Genomic DNA, 25,878 nt, shown 5'->3' with positions numbered 1-25,878 from the left:
CCTCAAGCTGGGGTTTGTGGGTACAGAACCAAGCACGGGGTGCAACAGCCTGTCTGGGCTCAGCCTTCCTGGGCTCTGAAGGGTCACACAGGGTAGGACACATCCCATCCATCAGCTGCAGTCGAGATGACCCCTCCTGGGGTAGTGTTGCTGTAGGAAGCCGGGTTGTTTGCAGCATGTGTGCATGGTGATTAGTGTGGGCTGGTGTGTGAGCCCTGGTACAGTCATCTGCTTTAAAAAATTCCCTGATGGATGCAGTAACCCCCTGATTTTGGGGGATTGTTCTGCCAGTCTCCTATTGTCCACCTTGACCGCAGACCTTCACGCTGTGCATGTGTGAGGCATTGTGTTTCCTTGACAGCACAGTGACACCTGGCTTCGTTTTCAGGCATTTTAGTTCTCAAAGGCCCAAAGAAATCCTAATGTATGCAGGCAGCCTGCAGGCCTTGTTCTTCTGAGCTGCACAGATAGTCCAGTTCTGGACTGCACAGCAACTTTTGACATATTTTCATTTAAACATTACTTAGGGTGATTAATTATTTAATATAACATGGGGGAAATCAGGTTCTTCTCAGCAAAACACAAACAACTCTCTTGTGAGGGATGTTCCTTTAAAGTCTTAAGCAATGCATTTCTCTAAAGGAAAAAGATAAAAAATAAACGTCTCGAGAAGTGAATTGGAGATGTGGGTTTAGGTCTCCAGATTTAATGGCCTAATTTTTGTTCTTGGGTATAATAACTGCAGGTTCTCTCTTACAATATTTGACTCCTAGTAAAGAGCTAATGTGGAATCTCCTCTTTGTAGCCTTTTCCTCTGTAAAATGAAGGGTTTTAATCAAAGATAAGTGAGCTCTTCCCCCTCTGTCTTTAGCCTTGCCGTGTGATTTGGAAGCTGGTAGGAGGGTTAATGGGAACTTGATGCTCCCAAGCTGTATCAGGGAACATTTTGGTTGGATATTTCCTTTGGTAGGAAAAGGCTCTTCCCCCAGAGGGTGGTCGGGCACTGAGCAGGCTCCACAGGGAATGGTCTTGGCCCGAGACTGCCAGAGCTCCAGGAGCGTTCGGACAATGCTCAGGCACAGGGTTGGATTGTTGGGGTGTCTGTGCAGGGCCAGGAGTCGGACTGATGGTCCTTGTGGGTCCCTTCCAGCTCAGAATATTGTATTCTAGTCTAGTCTAGACTAGTCTAGTCTAGTCTCTAGTCTGGTCTGGTCCACAGCTGTAGCAGGAGCCCCGGGGTGTCCTGTGTAGTGAAAAGCCCAAATCGGCGGGGCTGGGCAGGGGCAGCAGCGCTCCTGAACACAGCCACGAGAGGCTCCCCTGGAGGGGAAAGGGGCTCAGGGTGCCGGGATTCTCCTGAGGCACCGGAGTAGATGGTGAGAGTCCTTTCTAGTGAGGTAGGTGCCAATAAGGTCCCAGTCCTACGGCTGCTCTTACGAGCAAAGGCTCACCCACAGTAAGGAAGAAGCAGTACAGGGCTGGGCTCCCAGCAGTGGCAGTGAATTCTCCCCACAGTAAGCAACAGCTCAACTCTTCTCCCCTGATGTGGACAGTGAAAGGGAGCTAGGAGCTGTGCCCCACTTTGTTTCCCCCCTTCTCAGGTAAGAGAGTAGCCACCTGCACCCTTCCCTCTCCTCCTCCTGCCAGCCACATCTTTTATTCTCTTAAATATCGATAGTTATTGTTTCTTAGCAACAGATGGGACAAAATTCCATGAGAGGAAGAAACAAATAAAAAAACCCTAACCCCCAGCAGTGACCCACTGGAGCTTCACGTGCAAGTGCAAAGTGATTCTTCTAAGAAAACAACTGAAGTTCTAATACTTCAAATCACCTGACATGTTCATCTGTTGGGGGCAAAGAGGAAACTTGTTAGCCAAAACTTCTTATCTACTTTTCTGCAGAAACCCAAAAAGCCCCCAACCCTCTCTCCAGTCAAGCAGGTGTGGATGTTTCCTTCTGCACTGCACAGGTGAATCAGTGTGTGGAACTGCCTTTGGGTGAAATGAAATGTTTGGCTTTGGTTTATGCTGCAAATTTTAGTTTAAAAAGATGTATTTGAGGGAGGTTGAGCTTGTGAATCCCATCTTGCTGCCATGCCAAGTGCTTTAGTGTATGTGGCCTGACAGACATAGTTAAATACTGTCAGTGTAATTGTGGCTATGCTGAAATCCATGGAAGTGAAGCTGTTCTAAAGAAATTATTTCTAGAATAGATCTTTCCATCTTTCCCTTCATACAGCAGCTAGAGGAGATTAAATCCACTCCCACAATGGATCACTGCAGCCACCATGGAAGTAAATAATGAGGTGCACTTTTAAAGGGGAATTTTAGCTCAGCTGAAAGTGTAAATGCCTTGCTTTCTGTAAAGAAACAAACTCACTATCCAACACACCTTTATTTCTTCTCCTTATTCACCTTTTGCCCTCTCTTCTGTTTCTTTCGTGCTCCTGAACTCCTGAGCAGGCATCATCGGATCGCCGAGGGGAGTGGGAGATCCAGCCGAGCCGGCAGACAAATACCTCGTACTTGACATCTCATTTGGCTGCAGATCGACACGGAGGATCAGTGCAGGTACCTCTTCCTTCTGTTGTGTGCAGCCTTTGTGTTAAACTCCCTGAATTCTTCTCAAATTCCTGCAATGTTGTGGTCAGGGGAGCGGTTTCACTGGCCCTGTCCCAAATGTCATGTTCAAGCCATGGTTTGGGAAGGACCCAAGCTGTGATGGCCAACACCATGGCTTTTACTGTTCCAACAAAATTTTTTAAGCTGTTTTGAACCCAAATTTGTTAAACTGAAGACAGAAAGGAGTGGCATTAGTAGGTCTGGTCTATAAAGTACCCTCTACCCTATCTTGGAGGTGCTCTAGGGCAGTACAGGCAGCTGAAGTAGGATTTGTTGTACATAGTCCCCAATAATGTTGGGAAAAGAGTTGAGCTGTTCCAAGGCACATCACCACCAGTTTGAGGGCACAGTGGGCACAAGCTGGATCCCCAGAGGGTTGCCCTGGAAGATGAGCAGAGGATGTACAACAGAAAAGGTTGGAGGTGACACTAGCAGTGGTTTTAAATTCCTGAAAAATTCCTGTTTGTGAAGCCCTACCTGTCCTGGTTGTCACTCAGGCTCACTGAGGGACCTTCTGGCACTAAAGCCACAGCGAGCTGGCTGGACAAGGTGGAGAGAAGGGGCAGGAGTCATCCAAGCAGGGAGGCTGCAGAGTGTCACTATAGGACACAAACAAAAGACAGAAGACTCCAAATATTTCAGAAGGCAAAAGGCATAAAAAAGGCTTTAATTGTCTAATTTTATAAGGTGTTCCAGTACAGACTTAACATGACTGGTGAACAGGAATGACACCTCTCCAATCCCATTGGTTAAACTAAAGAAACAGCCAAAATGTTTTTCTCTGAGAACCAGAAATGCAAAACACCACCTGGAGAAAGATTGTTTTGGGAAAGGATAGTTGTTTTGCCAAGATTGTTTTGGGAAGAAGCTTTCTTAAGAAACTTTTCCCTTGGGAAAGGATTTAGCAGCTACCAGTAGGCTAAAATCCTTCAGGCCCACAGTGGAGCACAAGGTGGTTGTGATGACAATCTGATTTGTGGGAACAGTGAAGCAGAGAAGCAGGACCACAGGGAGGAAAAGGCATGGGGAAGAGGGGTGCCAAGCAGACCCTGTAAGTGAGCCCCCACTCCCTCCTAGCAACCCAAAGCAAAATGGTTCTCGTCTTGTCATAGTTAGCTGCTTTTATGTGTTAAGGTTCCTCCCACAGCCAGAATTCCCCAGGTATTCTGCGTAGGATCCGGGCATTTGCCCCACCAGGAAGTAGGGAAAGGTCACGCACAGTCCAGTCATGGAGAGGCTTTCTCTGCCCTGACTGGCTGCTAGGAGAAGCCTTCCTGGAGACAGGGCTGCTAGCACAAAGTGCACAGCTCTTATAGGAACCTTTCATCTCATGTATAACATATGTTGAGGCCTAACTAAAAATCAGATTGGTCCCTGTCAGTGAGGGGATTGTCTCCTTGTGACAGCAGCACTGAAGCAGCCCTAGGAATCAGACAGGAAGAGTTGCCAACCTGAGCAGTTTACGAGCTCCTTATGCCACTCTAAGCACTAAAATTCTGCTTATCTATAGTTGAGAACACGAAATGTGCTGTGTGTGGCTGCTAAGCTGCAGAGGCTGGAATTGTTCCTCAGCAGAGACCCCAGCTCATGCTGGACCTTGGCGGGTCAGCAGCTTCAAGTCAACAATCCCTTTAAGGCAGAATTTCCCACATGAAAATGAAGTGTAGGCACATGAAATGCGAGGAGGAAAATCAAAGCCTTTTGTAAAACTGAATTTAACAAGTAGCAGAACGAAGTGTGGGAAGAACCCTGGGAACAATGCAATTAAGTGCTCTGCAGATCTGCATGGGAAGCATGGGGGACTGGAGAATCTGGGGCAGCCCAGGCATGATGAGTAAGGGAAGGGGTGAAGACCAAGGAGTTGTCACTCAAAGAGAGCTCTGAGCACTGTGTGAGCTGAGTTCTGACCTGTCCTGGCAGAGCCCAAGGGGCCTGATTGGCAGAAACAGCAGCTTCTGGTAGGACTGAAGTGTTCAAAATAAACAGAATGTGCTGACTATGGGATATCTGCTCCAAGGGCTTCCTTCCCTTCATCCCTGGTGGTCAGAACATCCAGAACCACCAGGAGTTCTGGGTACCACCCCTACCCCCACCCCATAGGAGAAGTCTCCTTTTACCTTGTAGAAAGGCTAAGAGGAGAAACAGGGTGGAGAAACGACGTGTCCTGACAGCTCTGGGGCCAAGAGCAGCTCCCAGTTTTCACAACAAGGTGCAGGAGCCTGTGCTGATACCCAGGTGAAGAATGGAAGGGTCAGCCAAACTTTTCATCCCATGCAGGATGCTTTGGGGGTTGTCATAGTAATGGAGCAGTGATTAGTTATCTAGAAAATTATGTGGATATCTTGATTTGAAAGACAGGTATCTGCCAAGGAAGGCAAGAACCTCCGTTAGAATGGAAGATATTACTCTCTTCCTTCTGAATTATTATACCTTTGAAATTAAGGGGCTTTCATGCAGAGATATGGGAAAGGATTATCAGTTCTTTACTAGTGTGTGTGTGTATAACAACACAAACACCCAGCCCCGGCAGCAGCACCAAACGGAGGCAGGGCCCAGTCCCGGCCTCTCCCGCCTGTGGCGCTTTCCCCTGGGTGCAGTTCCGGGCACGGCCGGCAGGGGCGCCGGTGGCTCCCGGCCGGGCAGGGCGGGTGCGCTGATTCCCCCGCGCTGCAGGGGCCCCGTGCCACCTCCCCTCACACGGTAATGGCGCCGTGCCGCCTCCCCTCACACGGTAATGGCGCCGTGCCACCTCCCCTCACACGGTAATGGCGCTGTGCCGCCTCCCCTCACACGGTAATGGCGCCGTGCCACCTCCCCTCACACGGTAATGGCGCTGTGCCGCCTCCCCTCACACGGTAATGGCGCCGTGCCGCCTCTCCCCTCACACGGTAACGGCGCTGTGCCGCCTCCCCTCACACAGTAATGGCACCGTGCCGCCTCCCCTCACACGGTAATGGCGCTGTGCCGCCTCCCCTCACACGGTAATGGCGCCGTGCCGCCTCTCCCTCACACGGTAATGGCGCCGTGCCGCCTCTCCTCACACGGTAATGGCGCCGTGCCGCCTCTCCTCACACGGTAATGGCGCCGTGCCGCCTCCCCTCACACGGTAATGGCGCCGTGCCTCCTCTCCCTCACACGGTAATGGCGCTGTGCCGCCTGGCCCTCACACGGTAATGGCGCCGTGCCGCCTCTCCCTCACACGGTAATGGCGCCGTGCCGCCTCCCCTCACACGGTAATGGCGCTGTGCCGCCTCTCCCTCACACGGTAATGGCGCTGTGCCGCCTCCCCTCACACGGTAACGGCGCTGTGCCGCCTCTCCCTCACACGGTAATGGCGCCGTGCCGCCCCTCCCTCACACGGTAACGGCGCTGTGCCGCCTCCCCTCACACGGTAATGGCGCCATGCCGCCTCCCCTCACACGGTCATGGCGCCGTGCCGCCTCCCCCCACACGGTAATGGCGCCGTGCCGCCTCCCCCCACACGGTAATGGCGCTGTGCCGCCTCCCCTCACACGGTAATGGCGCCGTGCCGCCTCCCCTCACACGGTAATGGCGCCGTGCCGCCTCTCCCTCACACGGTCATGGCGCCGTGCCGCCTCCCCTCACACGGTAATGGCGCTGTGCCACCTCTCCCTCACACGGTCATGGCGCCGTGCCGCCTCCCCTCACACGGTAATGGCGCTGTGCCGCCTCCCCTCACACGGTAATGGCGGGCGGGCTGGCAGGAGGGATAAAATAGGGGCTTCCTTTACAAACCCACAGAGGCATCCAGCCCCTCTGCCTGTCCAGATGGTGAAATGTGCTGCAGCAGGAACCTCGGAGTGGCAGCTGGAATGGCAGAGGCAGACCCCACCTTGGGGTGGCAAACAAGATGTAGCAGAAACTCTGCAGCCATAGCAGCAGCTGTGGGGTGTCCAGGTGGGCACTGGGTGCTGGGTTAAAGTGTAGAAAAAAAGCCTGAGGCAGCAGCAGAAAACAACCGGGCTGGGCAGTGGTAGTCAGGTTCCTGCAAGCAGCTGCCTCACACAGCCAAGAGATGCGAGATGTGCCCTGTGGGAAGGGGAAGGGGCTCAGGGTCCTGGTTTTTCTCCTGAGGCACCCAAACAGATGGTGAGGGTCCTTTGCAGTGCAATCAAATGTTAATGAGGCTCCAGGTCAACAGCTGCTCTTACAAGCAAAGGCTCACCCATGGTAAGGAAGAAGCAGTACAGGGGCTGGAGTCCATAGTGGCAGCGAATTCCCTCCATGGTAGCAGCAATTCAACCTTTCCTCTCCCATCCAACATAGCAAGCAGGAGTTGGACCCAGCCCCTCACCCCTCCCCAGCCAAAATCTTGCAGTATCTCTGCCTTTCCAAAGAGATAAGCCCCCAGCTAAGAGAGTAGCCAGCTGCACGCTTTCCCCTCCTTGGCCACTTCTTTTGTCTCTTAAGTACTGGTCAATATCATCTCTTAGGCAACAGATGGGACAAAATTCCCTGAGAGAATGAAAAAAAAAAAGAAATATCCTATTCTCCAACAGTGGAGCTGCTGGGATCTGGGGAGCTGGATGGTTATCCCTGTAATGGAAAAGCTGGAGTGAGCCATCATTGCAGGTGTGAGGCAAAAAGAGATGAGCAACTGTGTCAGTAGCTTTGGGGTGAGGACATAATTCCCCAAATTGGCTGTGTAAGGAATGAGACGTAAGGATTGAGGCTTCTCCCCAGAGTACTGTCAGGCAACAGGACTGAGCTGCTCACCTGTAAAAATGTCAGGAGGAAACAGTCAGCATCATACAGCTCGTGTGTGTAGATAGGGCTGGCAGTCAGTGCTCACACCGGTGCCTGTGCTCCCAGAGGGGCCTCTCGATGCCAAGTCATGTGCTGGGCACAGGAGTGTGAGTTAGGGAGCACACACACAGGCCCCTGCCTGCTGCTCTGCTTTGGCTGCTCCAGCCTGGAGACTCCAAGGCACCCACAAAACTCTGCAGCCTCCCAAGAGGGTGCAAAGAGACAGGAGCAAACAGTTATTCATCAGATTTCCCACTCCCTCAGCAGCTCTTGCCAGAGCCTCACTGACAGGGTGTTCCTTTGTGTTGCAGGTGGTGAGCTCAACCAACGGGGAGCTGAACGTGGATGACCCAACAGGAGCACACTCCAACGCACCCATCACAGCGCAGGCGGAGGTGGAGGTGGTGGAGGAAGCTAAGTACGTTTGTTTTACAACAGGCTTTCCACTGGTTGGTCATTATCCTTCTCCTGGGAAGCGAGTGGGGACATTTTTCTGTGGCAAAGTCCTCAATGCTCGTGTCCCATGCCCTTTTCCTTGCATATCGCTGCTTTTGTGCATGGTGCCTTCAGTGCTGCTGCTGCTGCTGCTTCTCTTTGACACTTGTCATGCCTGGAGAACATAACTCTTACTCAGAGCATGTATTGCCAGATAGACATTTCAGTAGCACAGATACCAAAATACCAGGAGCTGATCTCAGGAATCCCGATGAGCATCCCCCATTGCAGAGGGAGAACACGCTGTGCTCTCGTGCTGAGAGTGTAGGAGTAGCTTGAGCACAGCACAGCAAGGAGATCATTGGTCTGAGAGTTGTCACTTCATTTCTGGCTGTGAGAGGTGGGTGCCAGGTATCCTGAGCAGTCTGGAAGTAACTCTTGCAGGGATGGATAGTTTTCCCTTGGGTTTCTCTTGGTCCAGCCCTGAGAAGCTGAGTGAGAGGAACCAGAAGCAGCTTGTGCAGGAGAAAGTGCTCCCTCAAAGCTGACCTCTCCTGTAGCATGTAGTCAGACGTGAGAACTGCTGTCAGAGCTGCTGCCTTGACCATTTTGGCTCCTGTCTTACATCCAGCACCATCGTGTCACCTTTTGCACCTTCTCGCCGCTCTGAACTAAACCAGGACCTGTCACTGCAGAGTTCTAGCAGTCCTTGAGCAAGGGGCTAATGGGCCTGGGGCTGCCTTTGAACTGGTTGGTGCTGAGACATGGCCCAGCTGCCTGGTTGTTATTTGACTGGCTGATACTGGTGCCACTCATCCCCCATTGTTTGCCTCAACCTTTGCAGGCACTTTTATATGAAGAGAAAAAGAGGCAGGTGCAAAGAAGGGTGTATGGATGGAAAAGGTCCCTGGGTATGTGTCATCTGTGCTGGTTGTCCTAAAGGTCTTCTGCTTTCTATTCCCAAGTCCTCTGAGGATTCCCCAATTCCTTGGGAAGCATGTGTGTGGGATCTTGATCACTGGTAACTGGCCTGGCCTTTATCCCAGCAGCCACAGGACACACCTCCTCGTCCCAGCCCAAGAAGCCTTGGATTTTGTGCAGGCTCCTCATCAAGCTGGGAGGGTGGGGGAGATCTTGAGGAGCAACTTCCAGAGTGGACAACATTCCTCTTAGATACGGGTTGTGTGGCCTGCAGAGGCCACCAGTTTGCCATCATGGGCTCTGAAGGGGTCTCCCCAGGCATGTGGCTCCTAGGATGGGGCAGATTGTCATCCTCAACAGTTCTGATCCAACAGCCCAGTGCAAGGAAGAACCAGGAACATCTCCAGCCCATGTTTGTGCAGCAGGCCAGGTCCAGCCCCCACTCTGTGTACACTGGAGACATCAAGCCAGGTGGGAAGGAGCTGTGCCGCCCGGGCACTATCCCACAGCAATGGAGCTGTCCTGTCTCTCTCCACCCCTTGTTTGTGTGCTCCCAGATTGGTTTTGGAGGTGCTGGGAAGCAGAGCATAAGCTGCTTTGCACTGACAGGTTTGGGGTCTCTTGTAATTCCCAAGCATAGATCACTTCATTCTGCTTGCCACAGCGAGGGCTTTGTCTTTCCTTACATCTCTGATCACAAATCCCCTCAGGCACACAAGAAGGGCAAAGGACTTCGGGATTCTGCTCTGCAGAAGAGGGTGCCAGAGAGAGCTGGCAGGAGCTGGGATGTGTTTTGAGATGATGTGCAGTAGTAGGATGGGCTTTCCCTGGCACTCCACAGGCAGAGCTGTGCCAGTGCTTCTGTTGAAGTGTGCTGGAGAAAAGCTCCAGATTCTGGCAGTGGGTGTTGCAGGTCCCAGGTGTAGATCCATCATCAGGCCCTTCTGCTGCTGGAGCTGCAGGGGACAAGAGCTGCTGGTGGCCCAGAGTCCCTTTCTGATCCCAGCCCCAGATAAGAACCCGAGGGGTCTGGTGCCTCCGTGGAGAACGGGTGTTTGTCACCCGTGGAGGAGGCGGCGAGGGCAGAGCGGTGTGAGTGCTGGGGCGGGCGGCGGGCAGGCCTGGTGTGCGTCTGCCGCTCTGCACTGCATGTTTGCATGGCTGCAGTGACTCGCTTCCATCCCACCTCTGTGAACTAATCGCTCTTTCTTCCTTTCTGTGTTTTTTCTCTATACTCTCTGTAGCTGCCTGAAAATGCTCAACTTGTGGTGAGTCCCTCTCTCCAGTCCACATGCAAGGGGGAGCGGACCAGACTAGACTGGGGTTGGCAAAACCAAACCCACCAAATGCTAAAAAGGCACAAAGTCAAAGCCAACCCAGAGCTGTTTTGATTTTAGGACCATTTGCAATATTGGGGAGGGCATGGGCTGTGTCTGACCGGCCACACTAGGCTGAGGGATTCGGCCGATCTCTGAATGGATGGATGCAAAATCAGATTTTAATCCTTTCCTGTTTGGCTCTCCATCTCCCCCAAACGTTTACGTCCCTGAGCAGATGATGCCTGATGGAGTTGGGCAGAGTCAGGCCTAGCTGGCTGAGCCTCTTGCAGGAATTCCTCACACAGACGGTTACAAAAGGAAAACTCTGCACTGAGTATTGAGGAAAGGGCCCAGTTGCTTCCCTGGAAAGTCTCCTCTTGGAGAAGCACAGGCCAGAGAGGATGGAAGGACAAGGCCAGGGAGTCCTCAATAGTGACAGAGCCCCTACTCAGAGTGGGTAGGTAGGAGGTGGCTCCTTTCCAGCCAGCTGAGGTGCAGGTGAATGGGCTTCTCCAGGAAAGAAGGGGTGGAAAGGTTGGGATTAGCACTGGTCCAAGCCCAGCTTGAGGCTTTATCAGGGGTTTGAAGCTGTAGCTGTAGTGTCCCAGTCTCAGGCTGTCCCAGAAGGTGCCCCTTGGGGAAACCATGTACCCAGTAAGTGGAGGACCAAGCAGACACTCAGATGAGTTTGTAGGTTCCAGGGAGGGCTGATGGGTGGAAGTTGCCATAGAACGAGGGGTCCAAGCCCGTGTGTGGTGAGGAATGTCCTTGTTGGATGGGAGACTGACTCTGCCCTGCTCTCCATAGGCATCGCCTCCAATACCTCTGGCATCTCTGGCTTCTCTGTATGTCGTAGTCTGGGGCTGTTCTCTTGGGCATCATCTGCATGCAGAGAGATCACGTTCTGTAATTGTCAGCCTGCCTTATCCTTTTATTTTGGTGTTTTGCCTTTGCCTGTCTGAACCCTTCCCAGGACTTCCTTTCCTGAACCCTTCCCTGGATCTCTTGAGTAAGAGCCTAAAAAGACAGTCACAGGAAAAACCAGCCAGAAGTCAGTCAGCTCCCTTTCCCAGTTCGGTGCCCAAGGAGTCAAGTGCTGCTCAGCCCCTTCTTCCCTTACCCGCTGCATGCAAAACCATCACTCATGCATCCTCCATCCTCTCCCTGTGACGTCCCCCTTACTCACCATCGCACAAGCCATGAAGAAAGGTGGCTAATGTGGGAGAGAAATATTGCAACAGGCTAAAGCAGGAGATGGAGGCAGATGGCCCGGGACAACAGAATGCCAGAGCAGTCCTGGGGTGGGAGTTCCAGCCTGAGACAGGAGTGCTGAGGTGGTAGACAAACACCTCAGGGTGGGTGGGCAGCAATGGAGGCATCACTTGACCTGCAAGGACAAGGGCTTTGCATTTCTCCTCATCCCACCACCAAACTGGGTCTGTTCAGGAGCCTAGAGACAAATCATGGACATCAGTCTGTGCAGTGGGACAGGTCCCTCCTCTTGGGGGGCTGTGGGAGCCCTCCATGTCAGGGGAGGGGAACAGGGGGAGTTCTTTGTTCTCCCAAGCAGTCAATATGTGCTGGCAGGCTCAGCTCACAGCAGGTTGTGCTCACCCTTTGCTTTTGCACCCGAGTGAGGCTTATGCACCCAGGGGCAAGTACCTGGGTGAGAGTTCCTCCAGCTCTGAGAGGACAGAGGTGTAAAGCTGACATTCCATGAAGGACCCAGTGAAAAATAGTTTGGAGAAGATGTTAGAGTGGTTTGCAGTGTTTTTAGCCTACAACAGTTGGTTGTAGGAAAAAACGGTCTTTGCATCAAGTTGGCCTGCCAGAGCTCAGGGAGCATTTGAACAACACTCTCAGGCACAGGATTGGATTCTTGGAGCTGTCCTGTGCAGAGCCAGGAGTTGGACTCGATGATCCTTGTGGGTCTCTTCCAACTCGGGATCTTCTAGACTCGGTGGTCTACTCTGGTTGCTTATCCAGGCATCCCTCCCAGCAGCCTGAAGGAGCAGTCTTCCAGCATCACCCAGGCTTCTCCGGGGACGGCTGTCCCAGCAGATGGAGAAAGATACAGCTTGGGAGAACTCGTACAGATGTGCAGAGCAGTCCTGACAGGGGACTGAGGGTAGAAAGGTAGATACGTGTTCAACACCAAAGAATTCTGTAGGAAGTCAGGAGTATAGGACACTGCTCCCAGTGTATCCCACAGGGAACCTACCGCTCCTCACGGTTCAGCTGCGTTGGGCGTTCCTCTCCCCACCTCAGCCTCCACTCTCCATCCTTCTTGCTTCCCCTACTCCTGTGCACCACCCTCAAATTGGATGGGGGAAGAAGCAGGGGTTCTGCATCCCGGCACTGAGTGATTAATCCAAGGTGGAAGCTCTGGTTATTGTGAAAGGTTCAGTAAAGAAACCTGGTCCCTGAGCCAAGGTCTCTTTGGAACTTGTTTTTTCAGTGAACAGTGGTGAAAACCATGTGTCTCGTGGCTGGAAAAGCAGCCAGAGCTCACCATCCCAGTGCACTTCCTCTGGGGTGGGACAGAGGGAGTGGAGCACCTGGGTCCCTGTTTTACTGCTTTCCCAGATGGCTCCTTGTGTTCCAGTGGAGCCTGGGAGGGAGAAGCCTGGCTGGGAGGGAGAAGCCCGGCCGGCACTCTGGGGCCTGGCACTGGGACACCCCAGCTGTCCATGCCTGGTCTCCCAGTCCGGGCTGGTGGTGTCACCCACCCACCAGCACCTGCCCCGTGTCCCGGCAGGGTGGTGGGGCCCGGGCCAGGCAGGCAGAGGTGCTGTTGCATGAGGATGAGTGGGGGATGTTGGGGACATGGTGGGGACATTGCTGACACGTTGCGGGGACAGCGCAGGCTGCCGGGTGCGGGGCTGACTCTCCCTCCTTGTCCTTTGTGCCCCAGGTGCTGCTGCTTCTTTAAGAGGAAACGGAAGAAGACGGCTCAGCGTCACAAGTGACCGGTGCCTCCTGGGCCTTGCAGGAACCACCACGCCTGCAGCTCCTGCCCTGTCTCACTGGAAGGGGCTTCTCTTTAGGAGGGAGGAGGAGGAGGAGGCATAGGAGGAAGAGAGAAAAACGAAAACAAAAAAAAAAACCCAAGTGACATTTTAAACCAAAAAGAGAAGAAAACGTTCCAAAACAAACCACTCTGGGGTGGATCTGCTGAATGGTCTCCCTCATTCACTCCAAGCCTGAAGCTCCTTTTGGGACCAGGACTGTGGCTGGCTCAGGTCTTGGTCGCCCTGGGAGGGGGGCTGGCTGGCTGACCCTCCTTCCCGTTGTTTACGGCGAAGGCATCGTTGACGCAAACCTGAGGACTGTGCTTAGTTCCTGCTCACTTTCCTCCCCTCCCTCCCCTGCACTCTGCTCCTCTGTCCTCCTCCCTCCTTAATTAAGTGAAGAAATTCCATAGGCTCGATCGGCTGTGGAGAGGGCAGGAGGATGCGGGGCAGGCAGGAGAGTTGCTAGGAGAAGGGCCTGACTGCTGCGGCAGGAAGAGACAGGTTCTCTCTGTGGCTCCTTGGGAACAGTTACACTGTAATGTGCAAGCTGTGAGAAATTTGCAATCTACTGTTCCAGTTAGGGTTTTTTTTCCGGCTCCCTTGACACCTCCCTCCTCTGACAGTAACAGAGCAGTGTGGATTGTTTTAAAGAAGCTGACGTCGTTGCACTTTTTATTATTTTTAGCATTTACAGATGCACATTGTATCTGTGGATCTCTGCGTGGCCACGCCAGCGCAGGCAGACATCCAGCGGGGAGGATGGTGGGGTGCACGGAAATGCCCTTGAGTGGGGATGTCCACAACCCTCGTGCCAGTCTGGGGCTCCTGACGCCCACCTTGGGCCACGCGCTGAGGAAAGCATACTTGAATTTCCAATCACCCTTCCTAGCTGCCAGTGAATGTCCTTTCCATGGTTTCCTACACCGTGCCTGACCCAGCTGGCTGGGAGACGCGAGGCTGGTGCCCGGCGTGGGCCGGAGGGAGCCGCATGGGCTTTGCCAAGCTGGAGAAATTTGTGCTGGTTTAAGAGGTAGATCAGGATTGAGGTTCCTGAGAAACAGCCATTTCCTGAAGTGTGGGCGTTTCTCAGTGTGGGTAGCCAGGCAGCCTTCCCAAATCCCTCCTTGGGGTGGTTGGGAACCTTCTGCAAGAATATATTAATGGGAGCAAAGCAGGGGAGAGGATACTTCATGCCTTAACACTGACCCCATCTCCCGAAGGTCAGATAGGTTTGACTGGAATCGCCTTCACGTCCTCTCTGTGAACACGGGGCAGGTTCACCCGCACCATCCCACCCCAGGAGGAGCCATGGTTCTCCTGCACCACTTTGAGCCAAACCAATAGCCAGGAAAGGGCTTGGGGTGCTTTGCACACCCAGAAAAACAGTGAAATCTTGCATCCAACTGCAGCATTTCCCAGATTGGAGAGATGAGGCTGACAGAAGTTACTGGAGAGGTGGCAGGGCTGTGGGAGAACTCAAGCAGCTTTGGGAACGTTATAAGTGGGTTCGTTTGACTTTGTCTTTCCATGTGTGACACCAGATCAGGCTGGAATGGTTCGCTTGTCATAAATTTGGGCCTGGCTTACCCCAGAATCCTGGAGAATAATGAAGGGAGGAAAGAGAGAGACTAGAGCTCATTGTTTATTCGATTTAATGCTAATCTGCATTGCTTGGAGTTCACAGAGCAACATTGCCAGGAGGTTCCGTTTCCCTGGCTGGGTAGGAGCAGGCTTAGAGGGCAGGAGATCAGCCTGGGCAGCGAGCTCTGGGCTTGCTCCTCATGCATTCCTGAGTCAGGCAGACACTGGTGGAGTGCCAGGGTGGAAAAGCCTCCCTCCTGGCCATGATCCCTGCAGGGCATCTCTCCTCATTGCCTGCTGTGTTCTCTCCATGCCTTATCCCAGTGAGCACAGTGGAGGCGCAGAGCCCTCGGCTCACACAGGCACCTCCTTCCCCCTTGGCAAAGCGCTTTCCTCCGGCCAGGCCCAGGGTGGGAACAGGGCAGGAAGGGCACCACTCCTCTCCCCCAGGCACATGCCAGGCGTGCAGCCCTGTCCCCTCCTGCCACAGGGAGGACACGGCCATGGGCACATTCCACCTTTCTCTTTCCGAACTCCTCCGCTGCCAGTGGCTCCCAGAAGCTGCGTCTCTGGCACAGGCATTCCTCTCTCTGCTGTAGGAAACCATGGTTTGGCGTCTTGGGAGGGGGGTCCAGGGGCACAGGCGCTCCCCGGGGAGCCGCCCTGCCCGCTGCCGATGGAGCTGGGCCCTGAGACACTTCCATTGCTGCCCTCCCAAGCCCCACTAAGTGCCTGTCACCAGAACTCGATTCCTTCTGCATCTCCTGCCGTGTTTGGTCATTCCTCGCTGCCTCCACTCAAGGAGCAGCTTGTAGTTGCAGCATATGTAAGTGTTTGCAGGGTGAGGGAGGGCGGGGGGGAAAGGGGCCATCTCAACAGGTTTTGTTCCTAAATGTTTTTGGTTTCTTTTGTTTCATTGTTTTTTGGGGGGTTTTGTTGTTTTGGTTTTTTTTAAGTGAATGTATTTGATCGTTTAGAAACTTTCCTGACCTTGTTTTTAAGTGGGTTGGTTTGAAAGCTGTTTCATGGTGACCCACTACAGCTTCTCTCTGGAGATACGGTGTTCTTTTAATCCTACAGTGATGTGTTTGGAGGGGAGGACCGTCCCCCCACGGCATGCTGGTAATGCTCACTTGTACCAAGCCCTCTTGCACTATAATCGTACGTTGGACTCTTCAAAAAAAAAAAAAAAAAGGGCAAAGATGCGGGGTGGCTTTTTAACCAAGAAATTTTTAAAAAAAGAAAATAAAGCAGGTTACCAGCAAGTCCTGTGCTTGAGGGAACCACTGTCCCCAGGGAGCCAGGAGGTGACAAGGAGATGCAGGCAGACTGAGCCAGCCGTGCTGTGGTAGGATGTAGGGCATTAACCTGGGCGATCTCTCCTCTCCTTGCCGGGAGCGGTGGCAGCCAGGAGACCCCAGGCAAGGGGAGGGCTCCTGGGGGCTCCCGGCGCAGGTGCCTCTGAGGCGGCTCTCGGACCACCAACGTTGCGATGCAGTCTTCTGAGGTATAAGTGAGATGATTTTTTTTTTTTTTTCAATAAAACATTGCACTGCTGCATTGTTCTCCATGAATAGAAGTATTTATTACCTCAGCCTGACCATGGCACGTGTGTTTTGTCTTCCTTTGGCTCTACTGGTCACTTGTGTCGCTCTCTGCTCCCCTTGGAGGAGGACAAAGCATGGGTGGGACCTTGTGGGACCTTCTCAACACTTTAGTGCTTTACACCCATGGGCGGTTCAACCCTATGGCGCTCGGCCAAGGCATGGTGGCACCGAATTCCCTTCTCCCTGGGCCCACACATTCCCACTTTAGCTGTCCTGGAATGCAGGATGCCTTGTCCTGAGGCAGCCCTTGAGAAGGGGCCCGGGCCGGACCGCCACAGCCCTCCCGGCTCTACCCCCCCAAAACAGCCGCGGTAGAAAAGCGGAGGGGGAAAGGCAACACAAAAAACCCCTCTAAAGAGCGCATGTAGCAAAAAGGGGGAAAAACACCGAAAACAAATACAGAAAAGGTTAAAAAGACACAAAGCGCTTGTGGCTCCCACCTGCCGCCCCGGAGCCCGCGGAGAGACGCCGGCCATGCGGGGCCCGGCCCGGCAGAGCCGCCGGGCTGTTGAAAATCCCGCGCAGAGCCCGTGAGGGGACGAGGGAGCGGCACCGGAGCTGTGGGGAGGAGCCGCCAGCAGGAAATGTGCTCCGGCTGCTGCCGCCTGCAGAGCTCCCGCGTTCCGCGGGGAGCCGCGAACCGACCGGGGCTCGGGGGTTTCTGGAGGATAAAACTCACCCGCGAGGAGCCACCGCGGCCACCGCCGGCCACCGAGGCCACCGCGGCTTCCCGTGGAGCGGGAGCGGCCACCCCGCGCCGCCCGGGGCACTGCGTCCCGCCGGAGCCCTTTCACAGCGGCGCACACACACGGATTCCGTCCCCTGGCTTTTGTTCGGGTCCCCTCACGGCGTCTTCACACGGTGTAGACTGTGGATATGACATTATTTCATAGTCCTTTCAACATGAAAAACGGAGTTAAAAGGTAGCTTTTCCGTCGTTGGTGGGTAGAGGGAACAGAAGCCGATCTGCAGACACAGGAGGTACTGACCCAGAGGTCTCTGGAGACCGCCGGGGAGGGACGGGGGGCGGTTGCCGCAGCAGCTGCGGTCCCTTTAGCAGATTGTATTTTTTTAAACGAATTTCTAATAAAATACCAAGTAGGTAACGGTTTTGTGGCTACTCTATCTTCCCCTGTGGCCGCTGCCCACAAAAACTGCTCCAACTCGTCCCACCTTTCGATAAAAAAGGCATTTTGTACATCTACTCTCACGTTGTTTTCTACGCCGCAGCAATAAATTTCGAGTTTTCCTTTTACCCTGTTTTATCCCGTTTGTGCAATAAAAGTGCTCACACACGTATTACCGCTTTTTCGTCAGCTGAAATTCATCATCTAAGATTTCCCATATTTTACCCCTTTTTTAAGCTCGGTCTGGACTCACCCCGCGGCCTGTGTGTGTAATTTGTGCGTGGATCTTCCACAGCGGATTTTTCACCACTCTTTGGCCGCTGTCTCCCCGGCTCACGGCCGCAGCTCTCCCGCGATTCTCGGTCGCGGCTCCGCGGCTCGCCTCGTCGTATTTCCTCGTCGTATTCCCACGGTTCTTCACACCATGCCCAGCATCTCTTTGGACGCAATTCCTTTCCCGTTTCCTGGCCGTTCCCCACGGCTCCGGGCCGTGGTCTCCCACATCTCCGGTTCTTGACACCCACCGCGGTTCTTGAGACCGCTCTCCCCACGAATCAGTGGACGCAATGGGAGAGGAGTACTGGGACCTGCCCCCCTGGCAAGGCTGTGGGATAAAAACTGAAGGAAGGAGTGAGAGAAGCCCTGATTCCTCCTAAATACCAGGAGAGGCCAGGCTGTGGTGCTGCTGCTGCCTGTGTTCAGTTTAGCACCATCACTAAAGGTGCCTTGAAACCCAACCCAGTCTGTGATTGCAAATTCTGGAGTTACCTGAACATGTGGGAATTAGGTTTTCATCAGGTCTGTGTCAGTGACAATCCCCAAAACGATAAGGTGGAGATTCCAAGGCTCAGGGAGGGAATCTTTGAGGTTCCTCTTGTCAGAGTTCACGTGTCCACAGACAAATTTTCGGGAACGGGAAATGAAAGCTCGTGCTAAAAATGGTACATTTAAGGCTGAGAATTAGGGGGGAAGATGTCACACGAGATAAGATGTCACACGAGATATCACAGTGTGGAGCAGGTTCCAAGCGCGGGAACACTCCGGTTCAGGTGCAGGTGTCTGAGTGGGTACAGTGCCAGCTGCTCCCCAAGGGGGTTTGGCTCTCGGGTCGCGTCTCTTCACGGTGACTGCTCGGACATTGACCCGCAGCCATTTAGCTCGCCGGGGACTCGGCTCGTCCTCCCGCCGCGGCCGCGGGCACCGAGCGGTCACCTGCCCCGGGGCCGCGGCTGCTGCAGCAGGGCACACCGGGGACACACCGGGGACAAAGCGGGGACACAGCTGGGACACGCCGGAACAGCCACCCCGCCTAGCCTCGCTCCCGCCCTCCGGCCCTGCCCATTGGCCACAGTCACCCCCAGTCGAGCCCCTGTCCCGCCTCTTCCCCCTCAGTGGCCAATCATCGCGGCGTTCCGCTTCTGATTGACAGCCCCGCGGCCGCCCAACGAGGGGCAACGTGGCATACGCCCGCGTCCCGCCCGGCCGGAAGGTGCAACCTTCCCCCCCCCGTGCCCGCGGTTGGTCGCGCCCAGGCGGGCGGATCGGGCGGGCGCGCGGCGCGGGCGGTACCAAGGCGCGGCGCGGGCGGGGGTGCGCGGCGGGCGTGGCCGGATGCCGGCGGCGCGGCGGGCGCTGTGGCCGGGCTGCGAGCGGCGCAGGATGAAGGTGCTGGTGGCGGCGGCGGCGCTGGGCGCGGCCCTCCTGCTCCTGCTGCCCGCGGCCTCCCGCGCCGACGAGCGCAAGAAGGGACCCAAGGTCACCGCCAAGGTCGGGGGGGGCCGAGGCGGGGCCGGCGGGGGGGATTGGGAGAGGCTCCGTGGGCGGGGGGAGCCCGCATTGGGCGGGGGAGACCTGGGGAGGGGGAAGCCGGGGTGAGGGGCCCTGGATGGGCTGGAGGGGTCTGGGATTGCGGGGCCCGGATGGGGGGGGTGGGGCAAGGCCGAGGGGGAGGGAGGAAGGGTCCAGCGCGGGGGTCAGGGGCACCTGCAAGCGGAGAGAAGGCCTGGGGACAGCTTGGCCCAGCCCAGGGGAAGCGGGGGCCGGGGCTGAAGGCCTGGCTTGGGTGGGGATCCAGCTGCGTGAGTGGTGAGGCTGCATGGGGACATGCAGCCAGGGGAGTGGGCCCCAACCAACCTCACCTGGTGAGGTTTTGGGCCTCGTTGGAGTTGGTGAGTTGGACTTTGGGGGGTGGGTTGGCCAGGCAAGGTGAGTGTGGGTCCCCTGATGCCCCCTAACCTTCCTCCACTCCCCCCAAGGTGTTCTTCGACCTGCGGATCGGTGAGGAGGATGTGGGCCGTGTCGTCATTGGACTCTTTGGCAAGACAGTGCCCAAGACGGTGGAGAACTTCATGGCCTTGGCCACCGGAGAGGTGAGGGACCCGTGGTGCTCTGGCCTCACCTGCCCCTGCTCTGGTCCTGCTTAGTGCCCCGGGGCAGCGCTGGGGCCACGGAGCTCTGGTCTGTCCCTTTACCTCACTCCCTGTTCTCCCTCCACACCCCCAGAAAGGATTTGGCTTCAAGGGCAGCAAGTTCCACCGTGTGATCAAGGACTTCATGATCCAGGGAGGAGACTTCACCCGCGGCGATGGCACTGGAGGTAACTTGGTGGATCCAAGCCACTGGCTTGGAGTGAGACAGCAGCCACAATTCCAAACACTGCAGGGCTGTCCCTGGGAGCAGTGCAGAGCTGGAGCTTGGTGGAAACAAATGGGCATGGAGCTCACAAAGACATGGCCTCGGAGGAGTGCTGGGGTGCTGGGAGCCTCCTGCTCCGGTCCCTTGGCGTGACACCCCTGCCCAGCTCCGGGAGTGCTTCCAGCTCCCTGCAGCAGCCCATGCCTCGTGTATCCCTGTGGCATCAGTGCTATGCCCTGCTCTGGAATTGCTCATTCCCCCACCCAGCTTGTGTAGGAGCTACCACCCCTACCCTGACATTTTCCATGAGACCACTGCGCCGTTTTTGTCCCCACCTTTAGGAAAAAGCATCTACGGGGACCGTTTTCCTGACGAGAACTTCAAGCTGAAGCACTACGGGCCGGGCTGGGTGAGCATGGCCAACGCTGGCAAGGACACCAACGGCTCCCAGTTCTTCATCACCACCGTGAAGACGCCGTGGCTGGACGGGAAGCACGTGGTGTTCGGCAAAGTGCTGGAGGGCATGGTAGGGACGGGACAGGGACAGGGAGAGGGGTCGGTGCTCCGGGGAGAGCGGGACCGGGCAGGGCTGGCTCTGCCCCTGTGTCCCACTGCCACACTCTGCTCCCCACAGGATGTGGTGCGGAAGGTGGAGAACACAAAGACAGACAGCCGGGACAAGCCCCTCAAGGACGTCACCATCACCGACTGTGGCACCATCGAGGTGGAGAAGCCGTTTGCCATTGCCAAGGAGTGACGGGACCAGGCCCTGCCAGGCTGGGAGGGCTGTGGGACAGGGGCTGCCGTGCTTCCCCTGCCCTGGGGCCACCGGGTCCTGCTGTGCCCCAGTGCTCGGCCCCTCGCCCTGCTGCCTCCCAGCCAGTGGGACGGGGCACAGGCTGCTCTTCCATCACTTTTGTAAGGAGCACATGTACCAATAAATGTGACCAACGTGTTTTTTAAAGAGCTGCCTCTCTCCTGCCTTCAGAGGGGTGCAGAGCACTCTGCATCCCTCACCCAGATGCACCCCTCAACCTTCCAGCCCCCCCTTCCAACCTTCCTTCTTCCAGCTGGGAGCAGTGCCACAGTTGGCCCTGGGTTTGCTTTGCAGAATTCCACAGCACTTTGCCAGTCAGTCAAGTCCAGATTTATTGCACCAAAGCCTGGATGCAGAGAGGTTTTCCAGCACCACTCAGCATCCAAAGGCTCATACTGCAAGCCCAAAACAGCAGGGAGAAGGCAGAGCTCCTGCTCTGCCAACAAAGGCACTTTGCATGGTGGTGGGAGAGCAGTTCCCAACATTCCTTTGGCTTCTCCCCCTGTCTCCCACCAGTTCCTTGTCCCAGCCCAGCAGGGAGGAGTGAGTTTCACCCACAAGGATCCTTTTCTCACCACTGCATCCCTGGGTGCTGGGTGGGTGTCTGGGAACTCCTCATTCCAGAGGCTGGGGGTGCTGCCTGGCCAGGGGCAGAGCTCAGGGGCAGGTAGAGGCCCTGCAGGACCCCGCTGAGGACAGCGTTGGGGAGCAGGTCTGCAAGGAAATGGGGGTGCTGTAAGAGCCTGTTCCCTCCTGGGCCCCAGTAAAGGAGAATCACCTTTGTAGGGCCCAGAAGAGCCTTTTGGAGGTTTTGGAGACCTGCTCCATGGCCCTGCTCCTTACCAGAGCCGTGTGGCCGCACATAGGGATCCGAGCGGAAGCCAACAACGGGGCGCTGGGAGGGCAGGAGTCTGGTGCTGCTGTGGGAGAGGGAACATCAGCCCTCAGCCTGTCCCCACCATCCCCAACCCCGTGTACTCGGGGTGCCTAGCACGGGGCACGGGGACAATCCCAGTGCCATGCAGGATAACCCTGGTGCCCGCAGAACTCATCTACTCACGGGGGGCTGCTGGCCTTGGGGTTCTGCTGGCACCGCCGCACCTTCAGGAAGTCCAGGACGTCCTGGGGCAGCTCCTCGTTGTGGTACAGCACACCCTGCAATGCTCCAGGGGGGTCAGCACCCAAAAACCCCATCCCAAAGCCACCACCATGTGTTCCTCACCCCTAAAAACCCTCCCTGAACCTGCTGTGCACTCCTCACCCGCAGGTAAACCTCCAGGCCCTGCCGGCGCTGCTCCAGAGCTTTGGGCATCCAGTTGGGGACATGGCGTGGGGGGAAGTCGGGGACCTTGCAGGTCTTCTTGATCTGAGGAAGAGTGTGGGGCTGTCAGGACAGGCCACAGAGGACAAGGCCAGGCCTCCTGTGCCCCTCTCTGCAGAGCTGGGGGGTCTTACCCGCTTGTGCAATGCCTGGAACTCACTGTAGCGCTTGGTCACCGTGTGCCGCCGGCCATTGCACAGCACCTCCACGCGGAACACCTGCAGAGGGGACAGACACCGGCTCCTCCTCATCAGCCCCAGCATCACCATCCTCGTTGTTCTCACCATCTTCATCGCCCTCATCATCTTTCCCATTCTCATCATCCTCACCAGCCACAGCCTCAGCACTCTCACCCTTCTTATCACCCTCACCATCCTTATCGCTCTCACCATCCTCACCACACTCAGCAGCCTCACAGAGGAGGTAGGAGCTGCTAATTCACACACCTGGGGAGGGCATTTGGGACACTTCACCCCCACTTCTCTAGGACAGGCAGAGACCCTCAACCTCCAGGGCAGACCCCACAACAGCCCCACAGCCAACGGGGGCACCATGGGACCAGGCAGGACCCCCAAAAGCAGAAGGGACACAATTCCCCTCGCCTCCTGAGGGAACACAGCAAGGTGTGACATCCCAACCCCACCAAACTCCACCAACCAGTTGGGACCCTGGGGCTGGCAGGGACCCCCAACACCTTGGGCTGTGCAGGGACACCAGGAAGGGGCACATGGGCACCTCAAACCAGTGGGACAGAGGGAGACAACCCACCTTTCCCCAAGGCAGGTGAGAGCCCCTACCTAGGCATAGTCATGGATCTCCACCTCCTGGGGAAGGCAGGAGAACCCCAGGGGTCCACCCCCTCCATTCCCCAAGGCCAGTGGGGATTCCCCAGGCCAGGGACAGCCCCTGTGTTCAAGGGTGGTCCCTTGAGGACAGACAGGCACCTCCATCCCACAGTGCCACAGGGGACCCCTCAGGCCAAGGCAGAAGAGCAGAGCACACACATCAGAAAGGAGCCCTGTGGGGACCTCTGCCCAGCACCCCCTGGGCCAGGTTCTGCCATGCCCTCCCCTTCTAGGGCTTTGTGTCCCCCTTCCCAGAAAGGGATCCCTGAGGACAGCTGGGACCTCTCCTCCTCAGGGCAGATGCTCCCATCTGCCCCTCCATCTTCACTTGCCTGGAGAGTTGGGACCCCTGGGAGGAGGTGAGGGCTGCTGGAACCCCTCAGGCACTTGGAGGATGCATGGACACCCTAATGGGCACATTAAGACCCCCACACCCCCGGGCAAGCAGGCACCCTCACACTCAGGGCAGAGGGGCACCCAGAGACAGGTAGGGACCCCACCAATGGGGCCAGGGGACACCCTTGCCATTCCAGGTGTAAAGAGTGCTCTGACAGGACCTCCCAGGGGCACTTGGATCCTGCACTCCTGGAGGAAGGACACATCCCCATCCTGAGTGCACAGGGATGTGACAAGGATCCCCTGGGAACAGAGGAGACACCTTTGCCAATGGTGCCCCTTACCTACCCCTTCCAGGGACAGAGGGTCACCGTCTGTCCCTCCTTGTCACCCCAGCAGGGATCCTCTGGATGCAGGCAGGGACAGCCACTCCTGGGCATTTGGGGACATCAGGGTGAGGGGAACTTGGGGACATCCCACCCCCAGGGCAGCTGTGGGACACACATCCCTGGGGGAGATGGGGGTACCCAGGGATAGACAGGGACCCCATAAGCCACCGGGGTTATAGGGGATTCCCAGAGTAGAGGAACAATCCCTAACACCAAAGACAGAGGGTGACTTCTAGGCTACCCCTGGGACAAGTGGGCTTCCCCAGTTACACTTGGGGACCCTCAATCCCTAAAGCACATAGAGATAAATCCCAGGCAGGTGGTGACTCCATGGGAGTGACAAGATCCCCAGAACAGGACCCCAGGGCAGGCAGGAAGCGCCTCCAACCCCTGGGACAAGTGGAGGCACCCCTGGGATGCTGGGACCCTTGGGGACAAGGCAGGACCCAGGGCGAGAGGGAACCTCCAGGACAGACACACTCAAGGCAGATTTCAAAGGCAGAAGGTGCCCCCGGCAGGGACCCAAGGCAGGCAGAGACACCTGGGGTAGGTGGGGATCACCCAGGGATACTTGGGGACCTCCAACCTGTGAGGCTGGGACACTTCAGGGTCGCCTGGGGAAACAAGGAGACCTCCAGAACAGGTGGGGCATGGCCTGGGAAAGGAAGGGAACCCCCAACATGGTGGCCACAGGGACCTCTCCCCCTTTCAAAGGTGAAAGATCTGTGTTCCCACCAGCGGGGACTCCCCAGGGACAAGCAGTGGCCTCCGCCCCCGTGACCCTCCTCCAGGCCAAAATAATCTCACCTTGCCCATGTGCCCCATCCCTTCCTTCAGGGGCAATGGGGTCCCCATCGGCAGCGACCCCTGTGGGGACCCCGGCCTGGAACCCCAGGGTCAGGACCCCCCTGTGTCCGCCAGGGACTCTGCCAAGGGTATTTGGGGTCCTCCACCGCCGGGGCCAGGAGCACCCCCACCCCGGGGCAGAGGGCAGCACGCGGGGACACGCAGAGCCCTCCAGCCCCGGGGTAGGGTGGAAACACCACCGGACAGGGAGAGATCCCAGGGGAGAGGCAGAAACCTCCAAAGCCCGCAGCCAGCGGGGACAGGGGGACAGGGGCAGGCAGGACCCCGCACAGCCGGGGCCAGAGACAACCCCTTTCAAAGGTCTGTGTCTGTCACCGGCAGGGACTCCCTAGGGAAAGGCCGCGACTCCCAGGGCACGTGGGAGACCCTGGGGCAGAGGGAGACAAATCCCCCCGGGAGCACAGGGAGACTGCCCCGTGGGAATCTGGGGTCTCCAGTCCTAGGGCAGCTGGGACTCCCAGACCGGGGACACCTCCCCACCCACGGGTAGGGGAAAGGCAGGGACCTGCACTCACGGGCGGGCTGGGGGACGCGCGGGGACAAGCGGCGCCCTCCAGTCCCCGGGGCAGAAGGAGACACCCTCATCCCCCCTTCCCCGCAGGCGCCCGAACCCCCCGGGCCCCGCAGAGCCCCGCGCTCACCGTGTGCGCCCGCTCGGGGCTGCGCGCCGCCGCCGGGGGCTCCGCCGCGGGGATGGAGACGGCGATCATGGCCCGGGGCACGGCGGGGCCGCGGGCGGGACCGCACCGGGACCGCGACGGGGCGGGACCGCGCCGGGCGCCCATGGCGGGGACGGTCCCCGGACGGCCGGGGACGATCGTGCGGCCCCGCTCCGGCACAGGGGGAGGGAGCAGTGGAGACGCCGCAGGGACGCGGGTTACAGGGATTTAGGGGAAAGGAAAGAGGGAAGTCAGCCCACGTTGCCTTTTCTCTTTTTTAACGCAGAAGGGGTATCGGTTTTGATGAAACGCAAACGAGAGGCTGGAGAGGGGTGGGAAAGGGGCAAACCCAGCCCCGGGTAAGGGGGGGTGGGAGCACCACACCCCCCTGAGAGCTCCACCACGGATTTTTGGGGAATGCCACGAAGTGGGATTGCTACAGAGCCCCGCTGAGCTCAGATCCTAAAAACGGCTCCCGCTGGAAGAAAGGCAAAGAGCCAAAGCCTAATCAAGAGCGGGGACAGGTGGCCAGAGCAGTGTCCAAGGTCACCTCTGTCCTGTCACAACACGGGGGAGGCTCTGCCGCTTCCCTCGCCCTCCACAGGATGCACCGTTA

General features: G+C 56.6%; 3 protein-coding genes and 1 long non-coding RNA gene across 10 annotated transcripts in view; 2 read left to right on the top strand and 2 right to left on the bottom strand.

Annotated features, from left to right (window-relative positions):
* The window catches only part of CSNK1G1 (casein kinase 1 gamma 1), a 100,090-nt gene extending 83,825 nt beyond the window's left edge, over window positions 1–16,265 (top strand). For both annotated transcript variants that reach the window (XM_063412772.1, XM_063412770.1), the window contains 3 exons: window positions 2,465–2,572; window positions 7,702–7,808; window positions 12,980–16,265. In XM_063412772.1, coding sequence (XP_063268842.1) covers window positions 2,465–2,572; window positions 7,702–7,808; window positions 12,980–13,034 — 270 coding nt within the window. In that variant the 3' untranslated portion in view covers window positions 13,035–16,265. The remainder of the gene's footprint in view (window positions 1–2,464; window positions 2,573–7,701; window positions 7,809–12,979) is intronic.
* LOC134558678 (uncharacterized) lies at window positions 13,140–18,725 on the bottom strand. Of its 3 annotated transcripts, none has more exons than XR_010082391.1 (4): window positions 17,648–18,725; window positions 16,708–17,135; window positions 16,251–16,480; window positions 13,140–16,162 (listed from the first exon to the last, which is right to left on the bottom strand). It is a non-coding gene; the product is annotated as an uncharacterized LOC134558678 (long non-coding RNA). The 3 variants fall into 3 exon arrangements; XR_010082390.1 differs by having other exon boundaries at window positions 16,251–17,135; window positions 17,648–18,012; window positions 18,163–18,725; XR_010082389.1 differs by having other exon boundaries at window positions 16,251–17,135.
* Window positions 18,726–18,964: 239 nt separating this feature from the next.
* On the top strand, window positions 18,965–20,992 carry PPIB (peptidylprolyl isomerase B). The gene is made up of 5 exons (XM_063412777.1): window positions 18,965–19,161; window positions 19,650–19,763; window positions 19,897–19,990; window positions 20,370–20,554; window positions 20,663–20,992. Exons 1-5 carry the CDS (start codon window positions 19,006–19,008, stop codon window positions 20,783–20,785), a joined length of 672 nt encoding a protein of 223 aa, XP_063268847.1. The 5' UTR covers window positions 18,965–19,005; the 3' UTR covers window positions 20,786–20,992.
* A 122-nt stretch (window positions 20,993–21,114) lies between these two features.
* Window positions 21,115–25,874, bottom strand: SNX22 (sorting nexin 22). 4 transcript variants are annotated; one of them, XM_063412776.1, is made up of 6 exons: window positions 25,245–25,874; window positions 22,301–22,384; window positions 22,107–22,211; window positions 21,906–22,000; window positions 21,689–21,762; window positions 21,115–21,559 (listed from the first exon to the last, which is right to left on the bottom strand). In XM_063412776.1, exons 1-6 carry the CDS (start codon window positions 25,386–25,388, stop codon window positions 21,417–21,419), a joined length of 645 nt encoding a protein of 214 aa, XP_063268846.1. In that variant the 5' UTR covers window positions 25,389–25,874; the 3' UTR covers window positions 21,115–21,416. The 4 variants fall into 4 exon arrangements, with proteins under 4 accessions (XP_063268846.1, XP_063268845.1, XP_063268844.1 ...); XM_063412775.1 differs by having other exon boundaries at window positions 21,689–21,765; window positions 25,245–25,869; XM_063412774.1 differs by lacking the exon at window positions 25,245–25,874 and having other exon boundaries at window positions 22,301–23,427.
* Window positions 25,875–25,878: the final 4 nt, after the last annotated feature.

The sequence above is a fragment of the Prinia subflava genome, chromosome 15, assembly GCF_021018805.1.
Source record: "Prinia subflava isolate CZ2003 ecotype Zambia chromosome 15, Cam_Psub_1.2, whole genome shotgun sequence".
Lineage (NCBI taxonomy): Eukaryota > Metazoa > Chordata > Aves > Passeriformes > Cisticolidae > Prinia > Prinia subflava.
This window is presented reverse-complemented; position numbering and strand designations above follow the sequence as displayed.

Excerpts from the sequence above, each read along its gene's own strand:
- PPIB (XM_063412777.1), top strand. The coding sequence starts at position 19,006 with ATGCCGGCGGCGCGGCGGGCGCTGTGGCCGGGCTGCGAGCGGCGCAGG. Across the intron at positions 19,162-19,649 it reads GACCCAAGGTCACCGCCAAG|GTGTTCTTCGACCTGCGGAT; the intron begins GTCGGGGGGGGC and ends ACTCCCCCCAAG. Across the intron at positions 19,764-19,896 it reads TGGCCTTGGCCACCGGAGAG|AAAGGATTTGGCTTCAAGGG; the intron begins GTGAGGGACCCG and ends CCACACCCCCAG.
- SNX22 (XM_063412773.1), bottom strand. The coding sequence starts at position 22,798 with ATGTCACACCTTGCTGTGTTCCCTCAGGAGGCGAGGGGAATTGTGTCC. Across the intron at positions 22,001-22,106 it reads GCCTGGAGGTTTACCTGCGG|GGTGTGCTGTACCACAACGA; the intron begins GTGAGGAGTGCA and ends GGAGCATTGCAG. Across the intron at positions 21,766-21,905 it reads CCCAAGGCCAGCAGCCCCCC|CAGCACCAGACTCCTGCCCT; the intron begins GTGAGTAGATGA and ends CCTCTCCCACAG.